Source organism: Haliotis rufescens, unplaced genomic scaffold (genome assembly GCF_023055435.1).
Source record: "Haliotis rufescens isolate VD_foot unplaced genomic scaffold, xgHalRufe1.0.p SCAF_49, whole genome shotgun sequence".
Taxonomy (NCBI): Eukaryota; Metazoa; Mollusca; class Gastropoda; order Lepetellida; family Haliotidae; genus Haliotis; species Haliotis rufescens.
In genome coordinates, this window is record NW_025964212.1 from 1,581,922 (window position 1) to 1,607,681 (window position 25,760).

At 39.7% G+C, this 25,760-nt stretch overlaps 1 protein-coding gene across 1 annotated transcript; it reads right to left on the bottom strand.

Annotated features, from left to right (window-relative positions):
• Window positions 1–22,618: 22,618 nt before the first annotated feature.
• Window positions 22,619–25,480, bottom strand: LOC125372829 (uncharacterized protein KIAA1958-like). The gene is made up of 3 exons (XM_048383485.1): window positions 24,387–25,480; window positions 23,889–24,153; window positions 22,619–22,909 (listed from the first exon to the last, which is right to left on the bottom strand). Exons 1-3 carry the CDS (start codon window positions 25,478–25,480, stop codon window positions 22,619–22,621), a joined length of 1,650 nt encoding a protein of 549 aa, XP_048239442.1.
• Between the last annotated feature and the right edge of the window lie 280 nt (window positions 25,481–25,760).

A 25,760-nucleotide genomic window follows, 5' to 3' on the forward strand; every position in this document is an offset into this window, starting at 1 on the left:
CATCCAGCCGAGGTTAATCACTCATTAGACTGTTGAGGTAATTAACTCTCAGCCGACTCAATTGGCTGTCTATATATCTTGTCAATTATCTTGTCAGAGTGTTGAGTTGGTTACTATCTTGTTATTACTGTTACACACTTGCCTTGCTAATCAGCTTGTATAATTGTTCTGGTTTAATTAATCAGTGATCATTGTCAGAGTAAATTGTTTTGTTTTTTTATACTTTTCATTGTCATCTATATTTGCAGCTTGCTGATAATAATAAACCTGTGAACCTATTACCAAGTTTTCTTCATTAGTTTATTCCTGTTTAATGGCACCCTGGTCTCTGAAGCCCAGACAAGTCACAGGAAGCCACTTTCCTACTGGTATTTAATTGCGCCTTTTATATATATTTTACCGACCAGTGGTATTAACTTGAGCATGGCTAAAATGAAGTCTTGCTTATCCTACGACTGACTGGTCATTGACATGTATTTGTCTGCCACAATCTTCCAATGCTGTTTACAATCTTGTAATCAGTCTAAAAGACGGACTGTAAAAGTAAAACGTCAATCATCTGTTAGTATTTCAACTATTACTACGTGTAATAAAAAATAAATATCATTGAAAGATGCCAATTTTAACCATATTCAATCATGCGATATACATGTATAAATTGTTTTAAAATATTAGTGTTTCTATCTTCATTAGTAAATTCACTTGGGTTATGCTTATTGTTCTAGAACCTATTCACAGGTACCAGATACTTCAAACAGCACAGAGTAATCAATTCATTAAATCTTCATCATCATTGCAGTTAAAAGATTGCAAAATTTCTCTCTCCATGTTCACATTATACAGTTGATATATGATACCCACATGCATGGTCCTATCTCCAAATGATCTGGAACCAAGTTGTCCTTTCTCCAGGTCTCATGATCCGCGTGGAGACATTGATTGAAAATGCACAATGGAACATTTTGGTTTTCAGCCTCTTAGACAGAGAACCATTGACACACACCGATAAAGGCACTCTCCAGCAATACGGTCTGCTTGAAGTTAACAACAATGATAAAAAAAATACCCACATGGAACAAACATGCGAAAACATCATATTTGGGCAAATGTGGACATAAAAACATCTGCTTCTCGGGAAACGTTATTTTCATTATATTTATCATTCAAAAACATTTTCCCCAAAACCTTCCTCTTGTACCACCCGTGGAGATTCGGGTTAGAATAGGTCTTCGGCAACCCGCGCTTGCCGTAAGGGGCGACTAACGGGATCGGGTGGTCAGGCTTGCTGACTTGGTTGATGCCTGTCATCGTATCCTAATTGTGTGGATAGATGCTCATGATGTCCAGCACTAGATTGGCTGGTCCAGATTCGATTATTTACAAACCACCATCATGTAGCTGGAATATTGTAAAGTACGGCGTTAAACGACAATCAAACAAACAAGATCACCTTGTACCAACTTGAAGCATCTGGGCAAGTGGGTTGTATGTTGATATTGCTGCCCGTTGTATTGGGAAGGGAATAACTCGTCCCGTGAACCCTATGGACTCTTTCCATAATCATACGAAATATCTCTCCTAAAAGGAGAGGCCAGTGACCAATTTAAACTGTATATGCATCACGACGGAGTGTTTAATCACTATGAAATAGTGATGATACCAGAACCACGGATATATCACTGTCATCCCTTTGCTCAAAGGAAGACAATGTTGTCGTTCTGTGGCTTATTTCTAGTCCAGGTCTAGACATTGTAATTACTGCCATGCGTGAAACGTGATATATTGTTTGTGTTTGTCAAAGGTTTCACGAATTGCTGGACTTGATATACGTTATATAATGTCAGTTAGAAGACAAACAAAGTGGGTTCTTTATAACTTGAATGGAACTTTCTAAGGCTGCCAACTTAAGTGCCAGATTCGGAGTCCTTTTAACACCTACGGTCCGTAGCTTTACGCACTCACTTATCACTATGGTGCGCAATGGACCACCATTATCAAGGAACGTCTTCTGATGACATGGAGGGCAATTAGAATATGACATAAGGAATATTTCTCGAAACTTATGGTTTATCTTGGGAATAAGCATGACTCAATCGGGGGCGATGTAATATAAGTTATCCTGCATAAATATGTGCGTCATTATGGCGTTTCCGCCACAAAGAGTCCGGTAACAATAAACAATATGCAAGTGACTGGAATTTGAAAACAAAGGTTACAAAAGAACCTTGTGTTCGTGTATCCTCGGGGGAAATTGCAAATCTGACGAATTCCATGCCCAGTGAAATGTCATGACACAACTTAAACATATTAGAATAAAGTAAATTACGGTTATAACGAACACGCTTATAACGATCTGACCGATATAACGAACTTATTTTTTAGTCCCGGCCATTTGATGTATATATGCTGTATATACGCTAATAACGAACTACGGTTATAACGAACTAAAATTAGTGGCCCTTTGAGTTCGTTATAACCGTAGTTTACTGTAATTATTGATTAATGAAGCGTGATTATCCCATTTTAGACATTGGAACTGGGTGTGTGGGTTGTGGTGTGTGTGTGGGGTTAACCTTTGGGGAAGTTTTAACACACTATATTTTGTCAAATAGCAGGTCAGCTTAATGATAGAGTGATTTTGGTTTAACGCCGCGTTGAACAGTATTCTAGCTCAACCACGGCGTGTCAACTTAATGTGGGAGGAAAGCCGGAAGTGATGTAGGTTCCAGACGTTTACCACTTTGGTGAATCCCACGAGCACGCTTAATGTGAGAAGAAAGCCTGAAGTAACAAAAGATGTGGACATTTATGTACCATAATCGATGTGAATCCCGGTTCGAACCTACTAACACCAAATTACGGTTGCTGTTCATATTCACACAATTTAGACATGTGAAGAGTAGCATAGAAATGTATGAACGGATGAATGTTTTCTGTTTACCTAAAATAGGAAGTGTAACATAATGCACAATGACACTTCGTACGTGAACATAGCAAACTTAAGTAATTTAAAAGGTTCTTAACCAATTTAATATGTTCAAAGTTGGCTTGTAAATGATCTAATCTGGACCAGAAATATAACCCGAGTTGTAGTTTAGTTTCTTTAGTTGTGTCTTTCGACACGCATGGTATGCTTTGTCTCTAATATGACTCCGAATCCCCAGTGAGTCGTGGAAATACGACTAAACCTGTTTGCTGGATGAACTTACCATTTAAATAGATAGGCCTATAAATAATATGATATCAGTATATAAAACGACGCCAGAGAATAACCAGTCTCGATTATCAGACGAAACAGTCCATTGGGCGTATTAGAAAAATAGCCGTGATGGATGGATTACTTAAAGTGATGACAATAGGTGTTCGCGAAATGTTTAAGGATAACAAGCAATTCCCAGAAGAATAATCCATTATCGTTTCATTCTAGCTTCACATTTACAGTACCCCGACTTCTATCATCGTTTAATTGTTGTTTGTACAGACAATAGTTTATTTACATCTCACTTCAGTACAACATACATATATGTTAACAATACATATTATATATATTATAAAGTGTACATAACCATTCAGAAATGAATTATGAGAATTACGACTGTGCATTGCCGCTCTAAGCGGGGTTGAACTCCACTCACTCACTCACTCACTCACTCACTCACTCACTCGATCACAAAAATAAAACCCGCTCAACCAAAAACCCAAACACGAACCCACCTACTCACACAACCCATCCATGCACCCATAAATCCACCCATTGGCCCACTCACCCATAAAGTGCTGCTTGCTACACAAACGTTGAAAGGGAAGAAGTTACAGGCACTTGCACAGACCTACAGCTAAGGTTGCAAACACATCTTGTTTTTCGTTTCGACAATGGACGGCATGGTACGGGTACATGGTAGACTGGTATTGACCATGTGTCGGGGACTGGGCGGTGCTAAGAAAGTAAGGATCGTTTTGCAGTTACTGGACCAATCTCTAGACCATTTGTTGGAGATAGTTGCTTTAAAATGCACAATCTTAGCCGTCGGAAGAACCACTGATCTTAAAATTACGTAACCTTTTTATCTGTTGCTGTAGGATGTCAGGTTACCAGCATATTTTCGGGTTACTCTTGTGCATATTCTTTCACACTTAAAAAACGACAAAATGCTTTCTATAATAATACCATTACGACTGTATCATGTTTATGGGATTATGAATCGAATAATTAGGGTATCACGTGTTCGCGAAAAGGGGAGCGTATCCTGACCCACAAACATATTTCAAGACATGTCAATTTCGAACCTGAACAAACTCCCACGGTAATATTTTGTACAAGTCTAAAAAGGGAATTGCATCGGACATCATTTTTGTCACTGATGCGTCAATTATAGCTATGTCTTCCAGATGACCACCATAAAATTGTTTGAAAGCTTTGCCGAGGCCTTGTAACTCTGATCAAACAAAGAATCATAAGACGCTCTTTAAAATCTTCGTGAGGATGATATCAGGTGTTCGCGAACAGGTGAGCTTATGTTACAAGGGAGCATTCCGGGGAAGAATAGGTCCCAGGTACGACTGTCGATGATCCGCGATGGATGAACTTATACCCCAACGGCTTGGATCGTGCACATGCTATCAACCACTGGTTTGCCTGACTCGATGATTTACAGGCCGCCGTGTCACAACTGGAATATTCCTAGCTGTGGTGTAAGACTACATCAATTCACTTGCATCTTGGAAATATATTTCCTAAGTCATTGCGGCGGGTGTATGTCGCGAATGGGTGAATGTATCATGCATCACCGGTGGCACCCGCTACAAACACATGCAACAGCAAGTCAATTGTTCACCTGAAAAAAACACGGGAATATATGGTGCAAGTTTACATAAAACCTTCATCTAACAACTTTTGAGCAAAAGTCTTTGAAATCTTCGTAAAAAATAGTCGATTGTACCACAAAAGTTGTGAAATGTAGACACCTACCTAAAGCTGCTGGAATATTGCTTAAAATAAAGGAAAGTTGACTTTGGAAAAGTTGAAGTCATTCCTCTTGTTATACAATCTTGTGGATATCAATTCTCCTATGTCCTGATCGGTGTTACCTCCCTATTGTTCATGTATCCTGTAGAGGGCTGTCCTCAACTGTTACAGTTCAAGCCGACTGCTGTAGATTCTTTTGATGCGGTTTTCATCAGGTTCATTGTTTATTTGGCTCCCATACGAGGCTTCCTGTAATTGGGAGACGTCTAGCTTTTTTATGCCTTTTTATGCAGATTGAGCTACAAAAGTGCATACAAAAGCGTTGATGTGTGTGCTGAACTATTTTCAACTGTGCATACATTGTATATACTTCGGATGCGTCCCTGTTGTTTTACATCAAAGGTTATTTGTATTGGATGTTTGTGTTAAAACGGACCGCCTCCGTGGTCTAGTGGTAGAGCGTCCGCCCGGAGAGCGGAAGGTCATACCAAAAGGCGTTAAAAGATGGTACTTATTGTTACCCTGTCTGGCTTTCGGCACTAAGGGGCCAAAACAAGCACTGGTCGGCTCAGTATGCTGTGTCTGAGTGGGGTTTTCATGTTAAACTGCGGCATGATATCTCAGTGGGCTAGCACTATAAATTGGCATCAGTCCGGACTAGTAAATGCAGCCACACAGGTACATGCGTGCATGCACGTCGCTTTATAATGGCAATAATCTTGTACGCGACGTTTAACCCCATTTCACCTCACCTCACCTTGTGTTAAAACGTATATCTCTGCCTTGTGAATCATAATCAGGGTAAGTCCGGCATTCATGATCGGATCCTGGAAGGTCTCAGAGAAGCAACTCTGTTTTGCGCATGGCGGCATCTTTCGGAGCTGGACCTCTCAAACATCCATAATTTCAGAATTCATGGATATTGAATCAAAATGGATCAGGCGTAGATGGTCCGGAAGCTTGAACTTTGTCGGTGCTAATTATCTAGCTGGCTTTCATTTGCCCATTGCTGTTTCCATCCTTTAACCTATCAGTGCTAATTACCCCAGGCCTCCCGTTTGCTCATTGTCCATTGCCAATTACCAATCAGTGATAATTTAAGTCCTGGCGTCCAGCTGTCCATAACTATCAGTGTTGGCTTCCGTTGTCTATTGCTAGTCACCTCTCAGCTCTGTACACATATATGTTCTCTGCCTCATGGCATTCCTTCACCTGATGATGGAGTAAGCATATAATCCGAAACGTTGTGTTCCTTCCTCATAATAAAGAAGTTGACATTCATTGATTCTCTTCCTTAAGTGTATCACTTCCAAATGCCTTTCAACGACTCGTAAGCTTATTGTTTTGTGACTCATTCTGTCAACCATTGTTTTTTCCCATTTTCGGATGCTCGCTGGTTTTCATCCGCTCTTTATTAGTTGCCGAGACGTGTGTGGAATTCCTTACCTCAACATCTGACGCAAATCTTTCAGATAGCCTTTATCTGACAGGATGCACCTTTGGTGTATCTAAAAAACGAATCCTGCATTCTCATAAGGAATGTTTGATTATGTTTCTGTGGAAACACGAAACATAAAAAGACTAATATGTCTGGTATTGTTTGAGATGCGGTAAAATATCATAAGACGGAATCACTTACCCACTTTGTGTAATTGAAGTTGCAGGACGATAGAACTCAACCAGTAATCCTGTTTCCTAGTTTTCTAAAATGACAATTTGATTCCCGAAGGACAATTATGTTGGTCTTAAATCGGTGACTGAAAAATATTCTGTGTCTTAACAAAGATCCCAGGATCATCAAGAATACTGAATGGTATGTCCCGAAGTGTGAATGTCTGCTGATAAATATATCCACGAAAATCTGCGAAGATCGAACACAAGAAACTCGTTTGTATTGTAAGGGGATTTTAAACACGTCTTTACACGTTAATTATTTTAAGGAATTTCCAGCATCTCCATTTGTATAGAGATTCGATCACGAACGCAAAGTTTTCTATTTCACTTATAGGGATTCGGAAATTGAACAACTCATTACTGAAGGATGCGGAACATGTTACAGTAGACTTAAAGAAATAACAAGTTGAACGTCAAGTTCGTTTCAATTAGGAAATTGGGAATGCAATATCCGATGAATTTTTAACTAATTTGAAACTCGATGTGTATATAATAAAATACATCTCAAAAAAGAAAAGTGAGCTGGGCAAAATTTTTTGGAAGAAAAGCTATATTTAATAGAACGAAATATTGACTAGGGTTAAGGTTATTAAAACATTGGGAAGCCAGAATGGAAATCAACACAACAAATCTCGTTTGGTCAATAGATGGCGTGAAGGGAAGAAGCTATCAAAGACCGTTCTATCATTAGATTTTATAAAATAAAAACAGTGTTGTATTAATTTAGAATCATTCAACGGAAGAAATCACAAAACAAAGTCTATCATCTTAACGAAGTTCAACGGTAAATTTAAAGGGATATTGTCCATTGTCTTTCGTTGTTAAATAAACTGATGTTGACTTATGTACAAAAAGTTATATTCCCAAACCGTGGTATTGAAAATATGATACTACCAGAAGTCAGTTTATTTAAGGAATGTGGTATACCAACGAGAGAACAATTAAAATTATTATTGCCAATTAAAAGCAATGACAAATATGCAAAATAAGAAGTGTTACACCCCTCAGGATACACGAAGGGCTTTTAATGTTCAATACAACAAACGAAATTTGATCTATTTGTGTAGGCACTAACATATAAAGCCTACACCGAACATTTTTCTCTCGGATGTAAAGTGGAGAAGTAATATTGTATTCTGTGGGGATTACGGGTTAGACCTCAGGTACCTCAACAATATATAAGAGGTGACGTAATGGATCGTTGGTCAGGCTCTGTGACTTCCTTGATAGCGTGCCAACGTATCCCAATAGCGTGTCTGGGCAAGACTCGATTATTCACAGGTCGCTGTCATATTTCTATTAACGTCAGAATGTTGCTGAAAGAAGCGTTTACCACCAGACGTATTTTGTAGAACTCACACATATGTAATTATTCATTACATTTAGTCTCGAATTATCTGTTAGTAGAGAGGATGCGTCATTAAAGGGGTACAAGATTTGGTCCAATTTCTAGCAGCTACATGCATTATATTACTCAAATCATGTGTCTTAGTTATTCTTTTAACCTATTCCTGTTGTTTGTTAACATGGTCGTCGCACGACATGAGTACAGCTGTGTATGTTCCCGGTCAACAGGAAGGCCATGGAAGGAACACAACTCGTAATAGCCAATGGTGGCGATACGATCGAGCCACGAAAATCCAACCCAGTTCGGCAAAGGTGGAAAGTGCATTTTTTTAGTCCAGATTAACTCCCTTCCCTAGGGAAGATGACTGCTGTGTGGCATCAGGAAAAACCATAAACCGTTTTTTATGCAACAAGTGTAAATGACGGGTGCTATGAGTTGGGCAGGACATGCCTACCCTTTACGCTAACACCTGGTGTCATCATTAATTTTCAGTTATCCATTCATGCAATTTACACTACTATTTTGCTTTGAAAAAATGCGCTCGGTGGAATTTGTTTCGGTTAATGCTCGACACCGTTATTTGGCGTTGGCGCTTTATATATTGTCAAATCCACCAGCCTAACTGATCACCCACATGGAATTCTGCAAACGGGAATCATGTGAGCAGTTATGAAACACGTGGGTCATTACACGTACATGCAATTCGATTGGTTGATCCGTGACCTTCCTAAATGAGGCATTTGTTCATTTACTTATTCATAACATTGTTTACTATGGAAGTCAAAAACGGAAATGTGATGTAGGTTAAGTCGTTGAAAATGGTTTACCTGATCTAAACTGGGGATTTAAAAAACCTGGATTTTAAAATGTGTTTGACTTTTAATTGAAAATATTTTAAGTTAGCCATACAAGATCCAAAGAAAGAACTGTGTTGGTGATAATATTAGTAGCACTTAAAAAATACGGAGTTATATTTAAAATAACACACTATAGTTTGATTTAAAATTCCTAAAAATTAAGGAAAAACACTTTTCGTATAATACACAACTACTGATGGGTACCTTATACATCTTATCTTTCCAAATCAATAGTTTCGCTTTTCTCGGCACACATGTACAATATCGAAAACATGGCAGGGGCCATGTGGTTGCAAATTCATGTCTTACTTCACTCTTCATTGAACCAATTTAATTTTCCAAGTAATTACCCCACCACAGATTACGTTTTACAGACAGTTGCAGAAATGAGTGATGGTTAAATGGGCATAATAAAATGTAACACACACATACACCCACCAAATTCGCTTTGCATTCTGTATTAGTTATGCACAGAGCAACAACTGGCACTTTATGATCGAGCTATATCCATTTGCCATGTACGACTACAGAAACATCGTGGTCCCTAGGAGCGGGATGCACACGACCACTTTCGCGTTGCGAAATGAAGTCAGTTTAAACTGTTTGGACGATATATAGATTTAGTTAGGGGCGATGGGGCAGACTTGTGGTTAATTCGTTCGCTCGTCACGCCGAAGAAACGGGTTCGATTCCTTACATGGGTACAATTTGTGAAGCCAATTTTTGGTGTCCCCCGCATTGATATTGCTTGAATAGCAGTGCCACCTGTGAAGACATCGTCATTCGGCATGAGATCCTTCGCTTACACATGCACAGCAAGCTCCAAGTGGAATGAACTGCCTCTTCATTGATCCTGATCACTCTCCTGCTTCAAGAAAAACATCAGGACCCACCTGTTCAAAAACTACTCTCACTGACTATAAGATTCATTTGCAGCGCACATTTGCTGCGCTATACAAATGCATATTTATTATTATTATCAATATTGCTAAAAGCGGTGTAAAACCATACACACTCATTCAATGCTTTGAATGCTATCAGAGTCCTCTTCGAAACGTATTTTGTGGCACTGTTTCTGAATACATTTAAGTACATATTTAATGTGGGTAATATCGTTATCTCATTATCGTTAGATACCATTTTTACGAAACTTTCTCAAGAATCTGATCACTCCTACAATAGAAGTCCTCTCGTAAAAACGAGAATGAGTATAGTAGTCACTATTCTCTCTATATCACACAGTGAGTGAGTGAGTATGGTTTTGCGCCGCTTTTAGCAATATTCAAGCAATATCACGGCGGGGACACCAGAAATGGGCTTCACACATTGTACTCATGTCGGGATTCGAACCCGGGTCTTTGGCGTGACGAGCGAACGCTTTAACCACGAGGCTACCCGACCGCTCCTATATCATATATGTATTACGTATGGTCTAGGTCCAGAGACATGTCAAGAAAACGGGTAATACATGTAGAATCGTCTACAGTCTGAAAAATCGGACCTTTGAAATTCCAAAGATACAAAATTAAATACTTCATTAAATAATATAAGTAATGAATAAAGACATGATATAATACCATGTATGGATTTAGATGGAACAGTTGAGCAGATGTGAGGAGATTCAACCATGAGTGGTCTTGGTCGTGGATAGCCAAGTTTAAACGTTCGTTTTTTCCCCTTGGAAATAAGAAATATCTTTTAAAATTTGTAAAATATTTCTAAAATTGTTAGATGGCAGTGTAATTTATTGTTAAACAATGATTGTAACTGTATTACATTGTTCTGTGGAAGTTCAGTAGAAGTTCATTGATTGTATTTGGACAATTATTAGATGTCAGGAGTGTAGAAACTATTTGATGTAAGCAGTGGTGAGAAAGTTATATTTAGTTGCTCGAAAAGTATAGATGGATGTCAAGCGTTATTGAAATATGTGGAATATTCTGGATTGGTCTGGCACCATGTAGAAAGTGCTGGAAGCTGGTTAGACTATATAAGTGGAGTGGGCATGTCCCTGTCTCCTCTCACACTTCATCTCACATTACATCAAGACCAGCTTCATGTGATGATCACTCTTCACCCCGGATTCCCAGCCTAGGCATGTCTCGGAAACGTGATCACTGTTGCGTATAGATGAATATTAATATCACTGAACATTTTGATATCACCACTGCCATCCTATTTTGTATTTGATACTATCAACATTTAATATTGTACAAGTAATGTCGAACATATCTGTGTATTGATTACTTTATTATGGTATAATTGCATGATGTGTTTCAGGTCTTCTCACCATTCCTCTTTGAGACATAGTGTTTCTATTACCCAAAAATGCAGCCCCAAACTTTTAGATTAAACAGCATGCTTAGTGAGTCCATCGTCTACCTCGATTTTGACCACGCCGTCTATAATTAGTCTGGTAATCGCAAACTCGCTAGGTATGTGAAATTAGGCGTGTATCACAATTTCATACACGGCAGAAATGACTGTGACGTGAACTGGGAGTTTAGTATACTAGAATTAGTCTACATACATTGAAAATTACGAAAATTTTGATGGCATTGAATTCTGAGATTAATTCCATATCATATTAAAACGTTGAGTGAATACAGACTTAAATATACTACATACCTAAAACCTGCATGCACATAACTATTTTGAAATATGGTGTCGCATAATGTGTTGATGTGTGATGGAAAGGAACCAGTAGTTATATAAAAATATAAAAAAATATATCTCACTTTGCTTCGCCCAAAACGATATGACAAAAATTACTTTTTTCCCACAAAGATGTAGATGTTAGATTGTATATATTATTTGATTCTGTTTTCAGAGAAACACATTCGTATTATATTATACTTGTTCATCGTATATGGATGTACATGGTCATGGATACAATAGACTTGATTGATTGATATGAGAAGGCACTTGCATCAGTATACAGTACATGTCTATCTTAAAATAAATTAATAGGTAACTGTTATGTTGAATAAGGACCTTTCAAATTGTTCTTGTTACATGTGTTCTCAAACTGCAATATCTTAACAATATGCTGCGAACTTTAAGCAAAACATATGGTTTGCATTTCACTATGCTTGAAAGCCAGACGTCTACTTGTTTTCATTTTGTCTCTTGCATGAGAGCCAGATTTTCTTCCCAAACAGTCAAAGACTTCAGTCTTAATTAGTCTGCAACAGAACTGCCATCCATAAGCCAGAATCCAATGATAGGTTTAATGAGGTTGAAGTTGATTCCCTCAAGAGTGGAGAGGCTGAGGTCACCAAGACAGAAAAATAGCTTATAGGTGATGTGATTCTCTGTGGGAATATCCTCCTGGCATCTTCTGGTATCACATTACAGGCAGGTGGTATATGTGCACGTCTGTATCACCCTTATTCCATGTTATCTAGAGACGAGTTGTTCCACGCAGCAGGGGGCTGATATATATTGATTTATTTGCTGAAATAATTACCACACATCAACGACTGAAGCTGCAATAATACATATCAAATGGCACTATTTTATTAATTATTTACGCTTGGTTAAGTTATATGAATTTGTTATTCCTGAAACAATTTGAATGTTGCTGAACGTAATCCGATAATCATATAGGCTAGTAACATGTAATTTGTTTTTTGTAAATGTCTGCTCCGGAACTTCAATAGGACATGAATGTGCTGGGTTCAGCGGCGCGTTGATTGGCATGGGAGGTAGTATACATCTACATAGTGTACAGGTTGTGAAACATAGCATGGCTAAAGTGCTAATAGATCAGGTATCTTAATTAGAGTGCATCAGGGATTCGAACGCACTATCAATCACCAATGTAAGCTAAGGTCTGAATCAAATGATTTGCGCCAGCTGAGTCCCCTCTCGCCGGTGCACCCGACGCGGAGATATAGTGAAACATTTCACGATGTTTGTCTCCAAAATTACAACAAATAAAACGACAAAACTCAGATGCCGTGTCAAACGCATTGTTAAGGGTAATATACACATGTATCTGTGCAGCATAATACCGTGATGGTTGTTTAACGCCGTAGTATTCCATCCAAATGACGGAGGTTTGTAAATATCCAGCTGTTGGCATCATGAGCATCGAGGGGGAACGGGTGGCCCAGTCGTCTAAGGCGCCGTGCAGATTTGCGTCCCTTGGGCACGTCCGAAACCTATGATTGTGGGTTCAAATTCCGGTTCGCCTCGATTATGTGTCAGCACCCTATAGCTACCCGTACTCGTGGGTTTCACCGAAGTGATAAACGCCTAAGACCTACCTCACTCCGGGCTTTCCTCCCACATTAAGCTGACACGCCGTGATATTACTGGAATACTGTTAAAAGCGGTGTAAAACCCAACTCACTCACTCACCCATGAGCATCGATCTACACAATTGGGAAATGATGACAAGCATCAACCAAGTAAGCAAACAAGACGCCGTTAGTCGCCTCTTTAAACAAGCATAGGTTGCTGAAGATCAATTCCTACCCTATATATTTCTTTAACTAGGAATTTGCGATATTCCATTAACACTGCACTTTATTTGGCCTTTTCTTTTTCAAATCCTTTAAATAATCCTCTTCAGATTGCAAGTTTACAAATGTTAGTATCATATAAGGTTTTTTGAGTAATGAAGAAATTACACCTCGGCGAGCTGGCTCCAGACGACTCCGACGAGATTGCCAAAGATGATGTGTGTGCAGATTAGGTCATCTTTATCCCTTAGCATTTTCCTGATGATTTTATTCCAATTTTGAATGTTGGGGTCATGCATCCTTCCATCAGTACTCTCATCATTCAGTTTCCATTTAGTTTCTAGTTCTACTCCAAACTGTGTGTGTGTGTGGAGTAAGCCATGCATTAGACTTGTTGTTGAACATCACACTCGGAAACGGTATATGAATGGGGTCTGGACCAGTCAGAAATGTGATGGATATTGTTGTCAAAATATTATTAGTGGTATGCAAGAAGGGCTTCAAGAGTTATGCCCCCTTTGTAAACTGACAATTTGTTACATCTCACCGTTGAGAGGGTACGATCATCCACTCTTATCACGGCACGTATATGTTCTTCTAGATTGTGATGTGTTGTAATGTTGTCATGGTAATGCCACTTAGACTGAGGGGTCGGGTATGACTTAGGATATAGTAAAGGTACAATGTACCATGTTTTGAACAGTCGTTGTTGTCATTGACTAATGATTTAAGACGAGATCAGGGTTAGAATAGGTCTTCAGCAACCCATGCTTACCGTAAAAGGCGACTCACGGGATTGGGTGGTCAGGCTCGCTGACTTGGTTGATGCATGTCATCGATCCCAATTGCGTGGATCGATGCTCATGATATTAATCACTGGATGGTCTGGTCCAGACTCGATTATTTACAGACCGCCGTCATATAGCTGGAATATTGCTGAGTGCGGCGTTAAACAACAAACCAACCAACCAACCAACCTTGTGCTAAAATTGAGATAGTGTGGTCATGTTTGGCTGCGAGTCGCGCAGCAGAAATTCTCGTGGGTTCGAATACTATGTCAATTCGACCTAGTTTACCAAGACCCGTGAAGATCCTGGGTAGACTAGGTCTTCAGCAACCCATACTTGCCTTAAAAGCCTACTATGCTTGTCGTAAGAGGCGACTAACGGGATCGGGTGGTCAGGCACGCTGAATTGGTTGATGCATTTCATCGATCCCAGTGGCGTGGATTGATGCTCAAGATATCAATCACCGGATTGTCTGGTTCAAAATAGTTAACAAAATAGTTAAGATCCGCGCTTGTTGATTTCTAGGACGTTGGGTTTTCCTCTAAAAAACCGCGTGATATGAATATACTCCTGTACAAAACTCACTTGGAAATAATACTTGCATTCCTAACCCGGGAGCTCTCATTGCAGGGGCCTGGTAAGTAAACAATGCATATAGAGAATAATTATTTCTAAAACCGAAAGAAATTGTTTACGAGTATTAATCAGTTCCACATGTATAACTCTTACACAAGTTAATCACGAATGTAATGGAATCAGTAACAGGTGGTAGTATAGATATGTACTCTGTGTCCTTGGAAAATGTGAAATAACTTTTATCACTTCCTGGTGGGTCAATTCTGGCAGTGTTGTCTGCCATGACATGGTCGTAACACGCCTGTTCTGTTTCCGCAGCGACTGCAACAATGTACACTATTAGGGCAATCAGACCCAAATTTGTAATGACAGACATGCCTACTTTTTTAATTTACATTTACACTGCGTTTTGCAGTTGATTTCTTAGCACTAAATTATGTTTAAACATTTGGCATTATGCACTGTCGAATCTACGGTCAACATTTATAATAGTTGACTCTCAAATGGGCCAATAGTCCACCGCAAATGCTGTTGTGCCTTCATATTCTGTTATTTTAAGTGACGTTAAGAGTTCCATGTTTTTTATAGCTTGTACAGATTTGTGCCTGGGGGTGGGGGCAGAGAGAGAGAGAGAGAGAGAGAGAGAGAGAGAGAGAGAGAGAGAGAGAGAGAGAGAGAGAGAGAGAGAGAGAGAGAGAGAGAGAGAGAGAGAGAGAGTGTGTGTGTGTGGTGAAAATACAATTCAGCTAGTGTATTGTCTTAGGAACCAAATCTAATTAAGGTAGATTCTAAATACGTATGGACAAAATTAAACACAAACGATAAAGTGTGTTCATAAAGATTTATTTCTCTTCATCCAATTATAAAGGTAGCCAGTTGTGACTAGCTAGTGAGCTGCACTTAGCATCAGTAGTTTTTAATATCTTAGAAAGGGTATGAAGTATGTTGATGGTATCATAATGCACAAACGTTGCAGTCAAATATATGTGGAGAGAAAACATGTTAAAAATTGTATTAAAAAAATTAGAATCCAGTCCAGTTCACATGATCACCAAATGGAGGACTGCACTGACTTGGTTGTGTTCAAGCTGTTTAGTATAAATACATCTTTCTTTTAAAAGTAAAACAATTAGTGACGTCTAATATAAGTGGTGTTATAGCTGAATTTTAACAAAATATTTTCTTCCATATTAACATGTTTTGATTCATCGCAGTTTGGCTTTGGTTGGACATGTCCTATACAATGCCATTAATAAAGGTACCACGTCTCTGGTTTGCATGTGCAAATGCCTTGGCAATGTCTATAATGTATATGTCACCAGACATCTTTGTGAATGTGCAACAGCATGATGTTGTTAAGACGTTTTTTTGGCATGGTACCTTCAAGATATGTTTTCAGGCTCATCAGAATGTTGCAGTATGCGGTATTGTCAGGTTAATCTTGAGTAGGGATCTCCTCAATACATGCTTTTGGAATTTTCCTTTTGCTGCAGATACATAAATTCATAAATGTAACTAATCTGGACACATTATTTGGTTTAGAAGAATAAAGGTAGTTAACATAAGCTATTGTATCATAATTGTGACGTAGATATGCTGTCAACTCCGATGAATCTTATGGCGAAAACATTGAGACAGTTTGAATATATGACCCCTGTCCCGTAACTGGGAAAAAGTTTAGAAGTAGCATCGGCACTAAAGCATACTTTCATTTCACTCAAAACAGTTCTTCTTTGTGAAATAACGTTTGTGATATTGTTAATATAGAACTTTGTTTTCCGAGAATGAAGTTTGCATCCGTATGAAATTAATCGCTTGCAAAAAATAGATTTTATAAGCTGATCAAAGCGATCTAAAAATACATTTGCAGACAAACATTAATTTGTGTTGCTGACAAAAAATACAAAACTGAAAGACTCCATGATCAGCTGGACTGCCTCCGTGGTCTATTGGTAGAGCGGCCGCCCTAAGAGGGGTTCGATCCCCGGCTGTGTCATACAAAAAGACGTTAAAAGATGGTACATGTTGCCCTGTCTGGCGCTCGGCATTAAGTGGCCGAAACAAGGACTGGTCGGCTCGGAGTCAGTATACTGTATCTGAGTGGGGTATTTATGTTAAACTGCGGCATGGTATCTCAGTGGGCTAGCACTATAAATCGGTATCAGTCCGGACTAGTACAAACAGCCACGCACACACACACACACACACACACACACACACACACGTTCATACACGTCGCTATATAAGTGCAATAATCTTGGACGCGACGTTAAACCCCATTTCACCTCACCTCACCAATGATCAGCTGAAGACTGCGTCTTTGTTGAACACAAACATATCGTGACAGAACAGTTGACACACTCAATTTTATTTCGATTTATACATGTAACTTTGGTAAAAGGGCATGTAAACTCAACATAGCAACTTTGCAGATTTTAATACTTTGGGGCATGCTTAATTACAAATTTGCTCCAATATTTAATAATATGTCAATGTTTCCACTTAAGGTTCCCTATCAGACTACTTTCAAAGAGTTTATCATAAAAAAAGTACAAAAGTAAATGAATACAAAAAGTATCCCAATAGCACAGGTTGTGGGGTATTGGGTATATCTTTTCAGCTCCAAAAACCTGGTTGGGTGGGGTGGGGATGGGGCGTCCCGCCCCACCCTCCACACACACACCTTTTTCAACTGGGGGCCAGGTCTTCACAAAATCTTGACGTTAGGCAACTAGACCTACATGAGTCTGCAGCGCGGCTCACACTGTTGATCTGACAACATTTCCTGTTCTCAGAATGCTCAAAAGACGACCTAGTTGACGAATAATTTAGTAATTCATTATTATTTCATTTGATCACGTTTGCTTATCAAGATCTTTAGGAATTGAGCGCCTTAGATCTTTGTAATATTTACCGCATGTTTGATCATGCCAGTGATCTAGAAAACAAGTACTGACGAGGTGTCATATCAAATATGTTCTTGCTTTACGGCATAATCGATAACCTTTAGTCAAATTAAACATCTTTGATAGAGGAAATAGAAAGATACCTTCGAAAAGCTTTGCGTGGAACTGCCTAAGAGGTGGTTAGAATATCAGATATTTACTTGAAGCCTTTTATGTAAATGACCTACCTTACTGGTCGACTTCAAAAGTGAATAAATATTTTAAAGTAAATATCATAATATTTTTATGTATAGATCGGATACAACACCTTTACCATCGAAAAGAGTAACTGTGCTTCCTATAAAGTGATGTAAATGTTATGTTATTGAAAATAAATACATAATATTTGGTCATTCGTCTTATCCATGTGTGATTATAACAAATTCATTGACAAATCCCATACCGGTAACAAGAGACCCACCCTAAAGGAAGGGTGTGGTAACAACTCATTTAACAATGTCAGTACCGTGTGTGACAATTAACAATGATGATTTGACCTGCCACTCTACAACATCCCACTTCCAACCCCCAAAACTGATTGGGTGGGGTAAGGCAAGCATCTTTGAAACGTCTTTGAAATCCTTGTACGGCCCTCAGAGATGTCCAGATGAAACCTGGACTCATCTGTGAACAGTATACTGTCCTAGACTTACCTTCTTTACCTCAGATGCGCTCTTTACCAAGCTAGGTGTCCCTGGCGGTGACGTCGAAGCACAATTGGGCGTATCGCTGGACGTCGAGCCGGATGCTGTGCTCCCTTAGCCGGTTTCGGACGATTCTACCTCCAATGGGTGTCAACTCAGGAATTGTCCGAGCTGTTAATGTGGCAGTTTAGTTTTGATTCTGAGTGAGTGAGTGAGTGAGTGAGTGAGGTTTTACGCCGCTTTTAGCAATATTCCAGCAATATCACGGCGGGGGACACCAGAAATGGGCTTCACACATTGTACCCATGTCGGGAATCGAACCCGGGTCTTCGGCGTGACGAGCTAACGCTTTAACCACTAGGCTACCCGACCGCCCCGTATTGATTCTGAAGATGCACCAATCGACTATGGTTGTCTTGAAGACTAACACGCAATAAGCCATGGTATCAAGTCGTCGCAAGTAAGACGACACGTAATGAGTCTTGGCATCAAGCCATCGCAGGAAGATGAAACGTAATGAGTCTTGGCTTCAAGCCGTCGCAGGAAGATGACACGTAATGAGTCTTAGCATCAAGCCATCGCAGGAAGATGAAACGGAATGATTCTTGGCATCAAGCCATCGCAGGAAGATGACACGGAATGATTCTTGGCATCAAGCCATCGCAGGAAGATGACACGGAATGATTCTTGGCATCAAGCCATCGCAGGAAGATGACACGGAATGATTCTTGGCATCAAGCCATCGCAGTAGTGAGTGAGTGAGTATGGTTTTACGCCGCTTTTAGCAATATTCCAGCAATATCACGGCGGGGGACACCAGAAATGGGCTTCACACATTGTACCCATGTCGGGAATCGAACCCGGGTCTTCGGCGTGACGAGCTAACGCTTTAACCACTAGGCTACCCGACCGCCCCGTATTGATTCTGAAGATGCACCAATCGACTATGGTTGTCTTGAAGACTAACACGCAATAAACCATGGTATCAAGTCGTCGCAAGTAAGACGACACGTAATGAGTCTTGGCATCAAGCCATCGCAGGAAGGCGAAACGTAATGAGTCTTGGCTTCAAGCCATCGCAGGAAGATGACACGTAATGATTCTTGGCATCAAGCCATCGCAGGAAGATGACACGGAATGATTCTTGGCATCAAGCCATCGCAGGAAGATGACACGGAATGATTCTTGGCATCAAGCCATCGCAGGAAGATGACACGGAATGATTCTTGGCATCAAGCCATCGCAGTAGTGAGTGAGTGAGTATGGTTTTACGCCGCTTTTAGCAATATTCCAGCAATATCACGGCGGGGGACACCAGAAATGGGCTTCACACATTGTACCGATGTCGGGAATCGAACACGGGTCTTCGGCGTGACGAGCCAACGCTTTAACCACTAGGCTACCCGACCGCCCCTGTCATCGCAGGAAGATGACACGTAATTATTCTTGGCATCAAGCCATCGCAGAAAGACGACACGTAATGAGGCTTGGCATCAAGCCATCGCAGGAAGACGACACGTAATGAGGCTTGGCATCAAGCCATCGCAGAAAGACGACACGTAATGATTCTTGGCATCAAGCCATCTCAGAAAGACGGCACGAAATGAGGCTTGGCAACAAGCAACCTCAGAAAGACGGCACGTAATGAGTCTTGGCATCAAACCATCGCAAGAAGACGACAAATAATGATTCTTGGCATCAAGCCATCGCAGAAAGATGACACGTAATGATTCTTGGCTTCAGGCCATCATAGGAAAACGACAAATAATGATTCTTGGCATCAAGCCATCGCAGAAAGATGACACGTAATGATTCTTGGCTTCAGGCCATCATAGGAAAACGACAAATAATGATTCTTGGCATCAAGCCATCGCAGAAAGACGACACGTAATGAGTCTTGGCAACAAGCGATCTCAGGAAGACGACACGTAATGAGTCTTGGCAACAAGCGATCTCAGGAAGACGCCCGGCACATGTTATTAAAGGGAGTTTTTACCTGAATAAGTGTAATATGTACCATCTTCTCTCACGGGGAACATCCGGATGTGTGGGTTTAATTGTCCCAAATGTGAGTGAAAGAGAACTGATGAATGACGGCCTACATTGTTTTTCTGTTCTTATTTCAAAAGGTGTATACGTGTAGTTAAACAACATTTAGTTCCCAGCGATGGGCACAATACTGTTTGATTTCAAGTCTTGGTTTGCGTTTTAGTGTAAAAGGCTGGGGTTCCGTTCTAAAATAAGCAAACAGGCCTTAAAGCAATTTACATCCTTTTTTTATGACAAACCATGTGTGCAGGTGAGCAATTGATCTTGCCTCTGAATACGTTTGTGATGGGTGCCACCGGCAGTAAACACACACCTATTCGCGAACACCTAGTATCATCACTATTTGATAGTGATTCACAAACACATTCTTATGTTACGGTCTGAAATAAACACTAGACTCTGCTTTGGGCAGATATTTCTTGCGGCTGTGAAAAAGGGTTTCGTCGCTTTTATCTACTGAAAATCAATATCTCTAAACAGCGTGTAAAGTGTCTAAAGAAACTTTATATCTTTGGCAAAGCACCATCGCTCTTATCAATAATATATATCAGGACGTTCATCATATATATCACGATGTGATGAATGCGTACAAGATGCACTCTTGTTTCATCTGCATGTTGTCAAAACATGGAATTCGTAACCGCTACTTAAAATAGCAGAATTGACAGCATGCTGTTAAACTATTAGGCAACGCATTTGCTATGAATTAATGGTCCATTTGGGAGTAGGCTAACTTTAAGCGCAGTTCCAGAACAGTTAGTTAAATTGACAGTACATAATGTCAACTGTTTTGATATAAGTTAGTGCTAAAATCAGCATTGAAAATACCATGTAACTTTAAATTGGAAATTAGAATTATCTCCATTCTACCGTATCTCCTTAATAACATCTGTCACTGCGGAACCGAACATGCGAGTTACGATCATGTCTCTAAGAACAGACCTTTACGGTAATGGTGAAACACGTAAGTTTCCACGAACGCCGAATACATGACTATCATACTAGCAGCTGCTATTAAGTCAATTGTATGAATTCTAGCCTAACCGATGACAGATGTGTGATATAGATTAATACTGATAAAGAAATTATTAATACTGATAAATATTTTTTTTAGTTACCTACAAACGTTATGAACACTTACATGTATTAGACAATGAACATTCCTGGGTTAAAAATCCTCATGTAATAAAGTTTTGCGAATGAGTGAGTGAGTTTGGTTAACGTCGCTTTAAAACTTAATCTCGGCGCTACAGTGTGCGAGGGAATCCCAAATTGATGCATTTCCTGGACGTTAAATACCTTGATATAAACCACGTGCATAAGTGTGACGATGACAGGCCAAGAAAAGTAAACAAGTGGAATCGAGATTGCGGTACCTGATGATTGGACGGTACCATTGTACGATTCCAACTAAATCATGGTGTCGTGTAAAGTGAGCGAATCCTGCCTCATCTGTGGCATCCGTCACAAACACATGCAAAGGCTAGTTGAATTTAACACACGAGCAGGAATATGATGCTTTCCAACCACGAATCATAACAAGGGGCAACATGATTCCGTACAAATGGTTATCGGAATTGCGGAACCCTCACTGTTCGGCGATTGAGCCATGGCCACTCGAGTTCCACAATTTTGGAATATCTGAAGTTTGAATGAACATGTAAAACATACATGTTAATAAATATCAAAGCTTATTGGTGTGTGAATGCGACATGTGACATGACTTTTGCACGTGTCATAATTCGAGCATGGGGTATAGAGTACACATGTACATGTATTTGCCTACACTGGAAACACATTTAAAACAAAGTCACATGAATGTTCGTGTGAATTGGGTCGTGCGCATTCATGCTGTAATCCTCCAGTAGTCGGTGTATTGCAGATAAACCCTCCAATAGTTAACAACTAATGTTCACCCTCCAATAGTTATCAACTAATGTGCACCCTCCAATAGTTTAAACTCCATTAGCCGATCATGTCAGTCGAACCGTGTTTGTGAACTTTGATAGACAAAACGTAGAAACGCACCCTCCCAATTAGTTAAGGAACTACGCTCACCATTGGTTTGCATATGCCAGTCGACGTTCGCACGTTTCACTGCAACACATAACCACGATAGTTTGGCAGGCTTTTCTTCTGCAATGAACATGCCGCCGTGATATAACTGAAGTTCTGTTTGTAATAAAGGCGCTAAATCCCAAATACACGAACCGTCCTGTATGTGTGTTAACACTATAAAACTACCATGATGCCTGTCCTCTGAGGTAAATGAAACGGAGACACATTAGAAATTAAATTTATTTCAGAAAGACAACGACAAAGTTGCCCCATCTGGTAATACGAGTTTCATGGATTTTTTTGCTGCACTCTCGGCTGTAGTTGTTTCTGTTACTGCGACTGTTGACGTTTCATCCAGAACCGCTGTAGGTGTCAACATTGTCTCAGCCGATTTAGCCTCAGCAGAGGCGGTAGATACCAACGTTTTCGAAGGTGCGATAGCGGGACCAGAGGCGGCAGATGTAACAGTTGCAGAGGCTCTCGATTTTCTCTGAATAACTCCGTCTACTCGGTCCTCCATCTGTGCAGATGTTCTCTGTAACAAAAAGTGTTGTGCGAGTTTAGAATGCATATTGGACGATGTCAAATGATAAATCGTACTTTTTTCATACAGTAAAGATTGTAAGAAATATCACATTAAATAACATCGGTTATCATCTAGTTTAATGTCACAATGTTAGAAATTCATGTTTACAGCTAAACGTTGGATACTCATTCATTTGTGCACCTAAATGTGTGAAATAGACTATAATCACGGGGGGACCATGACGTCAGTGACCGGTCACCTAACAGGTACAAAGCTGACCTAGATGACAGTCAATGTATTGGGGAGTCTCCATAAAATATAAAGGCAAATATTATCAAATCGAGCGGTTTTAAGAGAATGGGACTGAAGTTAGGAATCATAAAGATATCATTTAAAAATGAAACGACTGCTTCCCGGGAGAAAAATGTCAAATCTTTATTAAAGTTATCTTTATGTTAGGATGAGAGAAAGTACTTTAAACGTTATGGCATAAACCCTGGTTTGGCTATGTACATCTAATGATATATGCATTATGGGTGTAGGTTTTAAATAATAGGTGAGGCGATGAAAAAAAATAAGAAATTTAACTCACCTATTTATCGCAACATTGATATTAGCAACCAATAATGAAGCATTATTTTAAACAGTAAAAATATGTGCTACAAAACTACATTTGCATCAATTTATAGTCTGTTTCAGATTTCCTTCATTTCTTTATTTCCCCCCATATTTGAAGATATACAACGCTCCTGCAAAAGTAGAATATTTTGGATAAAGCTTCCTCCTGTAAATTCACAATTAGAAATTGCTCATTTGAAACATAAAAATGATAAAACCCTAGGCATTTATGATTTAGATTAGGTATTTCAGTAAAACTTTAAAAATATGATATTGAGAGTAAAGGCGAAAATTCAATTTTTAGGATTTCCGACAGGACTTGAGATCCATACGACACATCTAGAAACACCAGTAAAATTAATACAAATACCTTGTAGCTACGGATAGCCAGAGATCTGTGTCCAGTGCGTTCGGCTATCAATTGCTCGTCCAGGCCGCAATCGTACAGTCTAGTAGCTGCCGTTGCTCGAAGAGAATGATTAGTGAAATATCCTTCAATACCAGCTTGCTTGAAGAGTTTGGAAACTGTTGCACGTAACGGGTGCTTCCCGACGGGAATATCGGCATACCAGACACCCTCCTTGACGTAGTGCAGTGGTCGCAGGTAAAATGCGTTGCATTTACCATTTTTGGGTCTGAAATATACATTGCAGTCAAAAATTATAAGAATTTGAAATCGGGATTCACACCACATAAATTAAGCAAAGATTATTTTTTTTATTCATATGTACTTTAAGCGCGATTGTTGCTGTTATTTAAGAGAAAAAAATTGTTATTTTTTCACATGCAGATCAATTGCAAATCACATAATAAACAATTTGACTGCAACAAACTGTTTTAAATTCAATTCTATAGCCTAAAAACTTACCTCAGAGACATGTATTTGCGGTATAGTCGAACTGGACATCGCTGTGGTAGTTCAACGTTCTCTGACACTCGAATGGTCTTCCTTGAACATTTCCGACTTTTTAAGCCGCCTTTGTTTGTCTTAGAAATGTCCTCAGTATATTTCAAATAGGTGACGCCACTTGAATCTTCTGTTATTTGAAATTGAGAATTGGGGCCCACACGTAGATTCCTGTGTTCGTCTCCAGCTCGAAGTGCACAGTTTAAGCCAATGAGATAGACCAAAGTGTCTAGCAACTTTTGAGGCGTATCCTCGCCGAGCATACCCTTCTCCCACAGTATATCCTCTTGATCATCTGAAACAACATTTGCCTGTCTTTTCTCAATGCCAATACCCTGCTTAGCTAATGACTTCATGCGAGCATCCAAGACGTTTCTCATTCCCTTGAAATAAGGAGACTCGTAAACGTTAATCTCGACATCATGTCTTCGGAGATAGTATTGCAATGACGCAATCAGTTCATATAACGTATTTACCCGATATTCTTCACCTTTTTGGTTTCGTACTTCTACCAAGAAACGCATGAGAGTTTTATTAAGATCTGTTTCACGATGCGAAAGGGCAATAATGTCGGGGTTTAACAAGACGTCATCACGTAACCTACGTGATTGTCTTTCCTTGACCCACGCTTGGAAGACGTTGAGGGCCCACCTACTCTTGTTTTCTGTGTTCTGAGAAAAAGCCGAATTACAAAGACTTTGAAGATCCTTCTCTGACACAGGATTGCTAAAACGGTTAGGAATAGGACCTGCGTTATTTCCGGAAATACTGTCTGCGTCATCAATGGTATGAGTAGTAATGGGAATTGGTATGGCCTGGGGAATACTTGCTTCTACTTGAGAGTGTTCCACCAAATCTGTATCATTTCCAGAGAACTCATCTGATTCCAAGATATCATTTTTACCAACATCAAAATCTGGTACAGCCACGTCAAATGTTTCAATATCAGTATTAATAAGTCTTTCAAAATCTGAGTTAAATTCTGCCTGGTACGAGCTCGTAAAACGATTTTGTGTAATGAAATGAATATCGGAATCGGAATCGGAATCTCCCATGTTAATCACGTACAAAGACTGAAAGCGAATTGAGAAATCGCACGTGCTTTTCCGCGCTCTTATAAGACGAGGGCTCCAATAGTTTTGCTCGAACTTGAGCGCGTTCAGGCGCGCAGTTCCTATCGATTCGGCATAAACAAGAACGACCCTCCAATATATATGCACGTGCATATTGGGTGGACATTAGTTTAACATGTATTTTGAATGGGACTCTGTTTTTAGTTGGATATGGTCCTCAAAGTAACTATTATTTTTGTACGTGAAGCAAGTTCTCGGCCTG

Excerpts from the sequence above, each read along its gene's own strand:
- LOC125372829 (XM_048383485.1), bottom strand. The coding sequence starts at position 25,480 with ATGGGAGATTCCGATTCCGATTCCGATATTCATTTCATTACACAAAAT. Across the intron at positions 24,154-24,386 it reads CGCAAATACATGTCTCTGAG|ACCCAAAAATGGTAAATGCA; the intron begins GTAAGTTTTTAG and ends TGTATATTTCAG. Across the intron at positions 22,910-23,888 it reads TGGCTATCCGTAGCTACAAG|AGAACATCTGCACAGATGGA; the intron begins GTATTTGTATTA and ends TTTTTGTTACAG.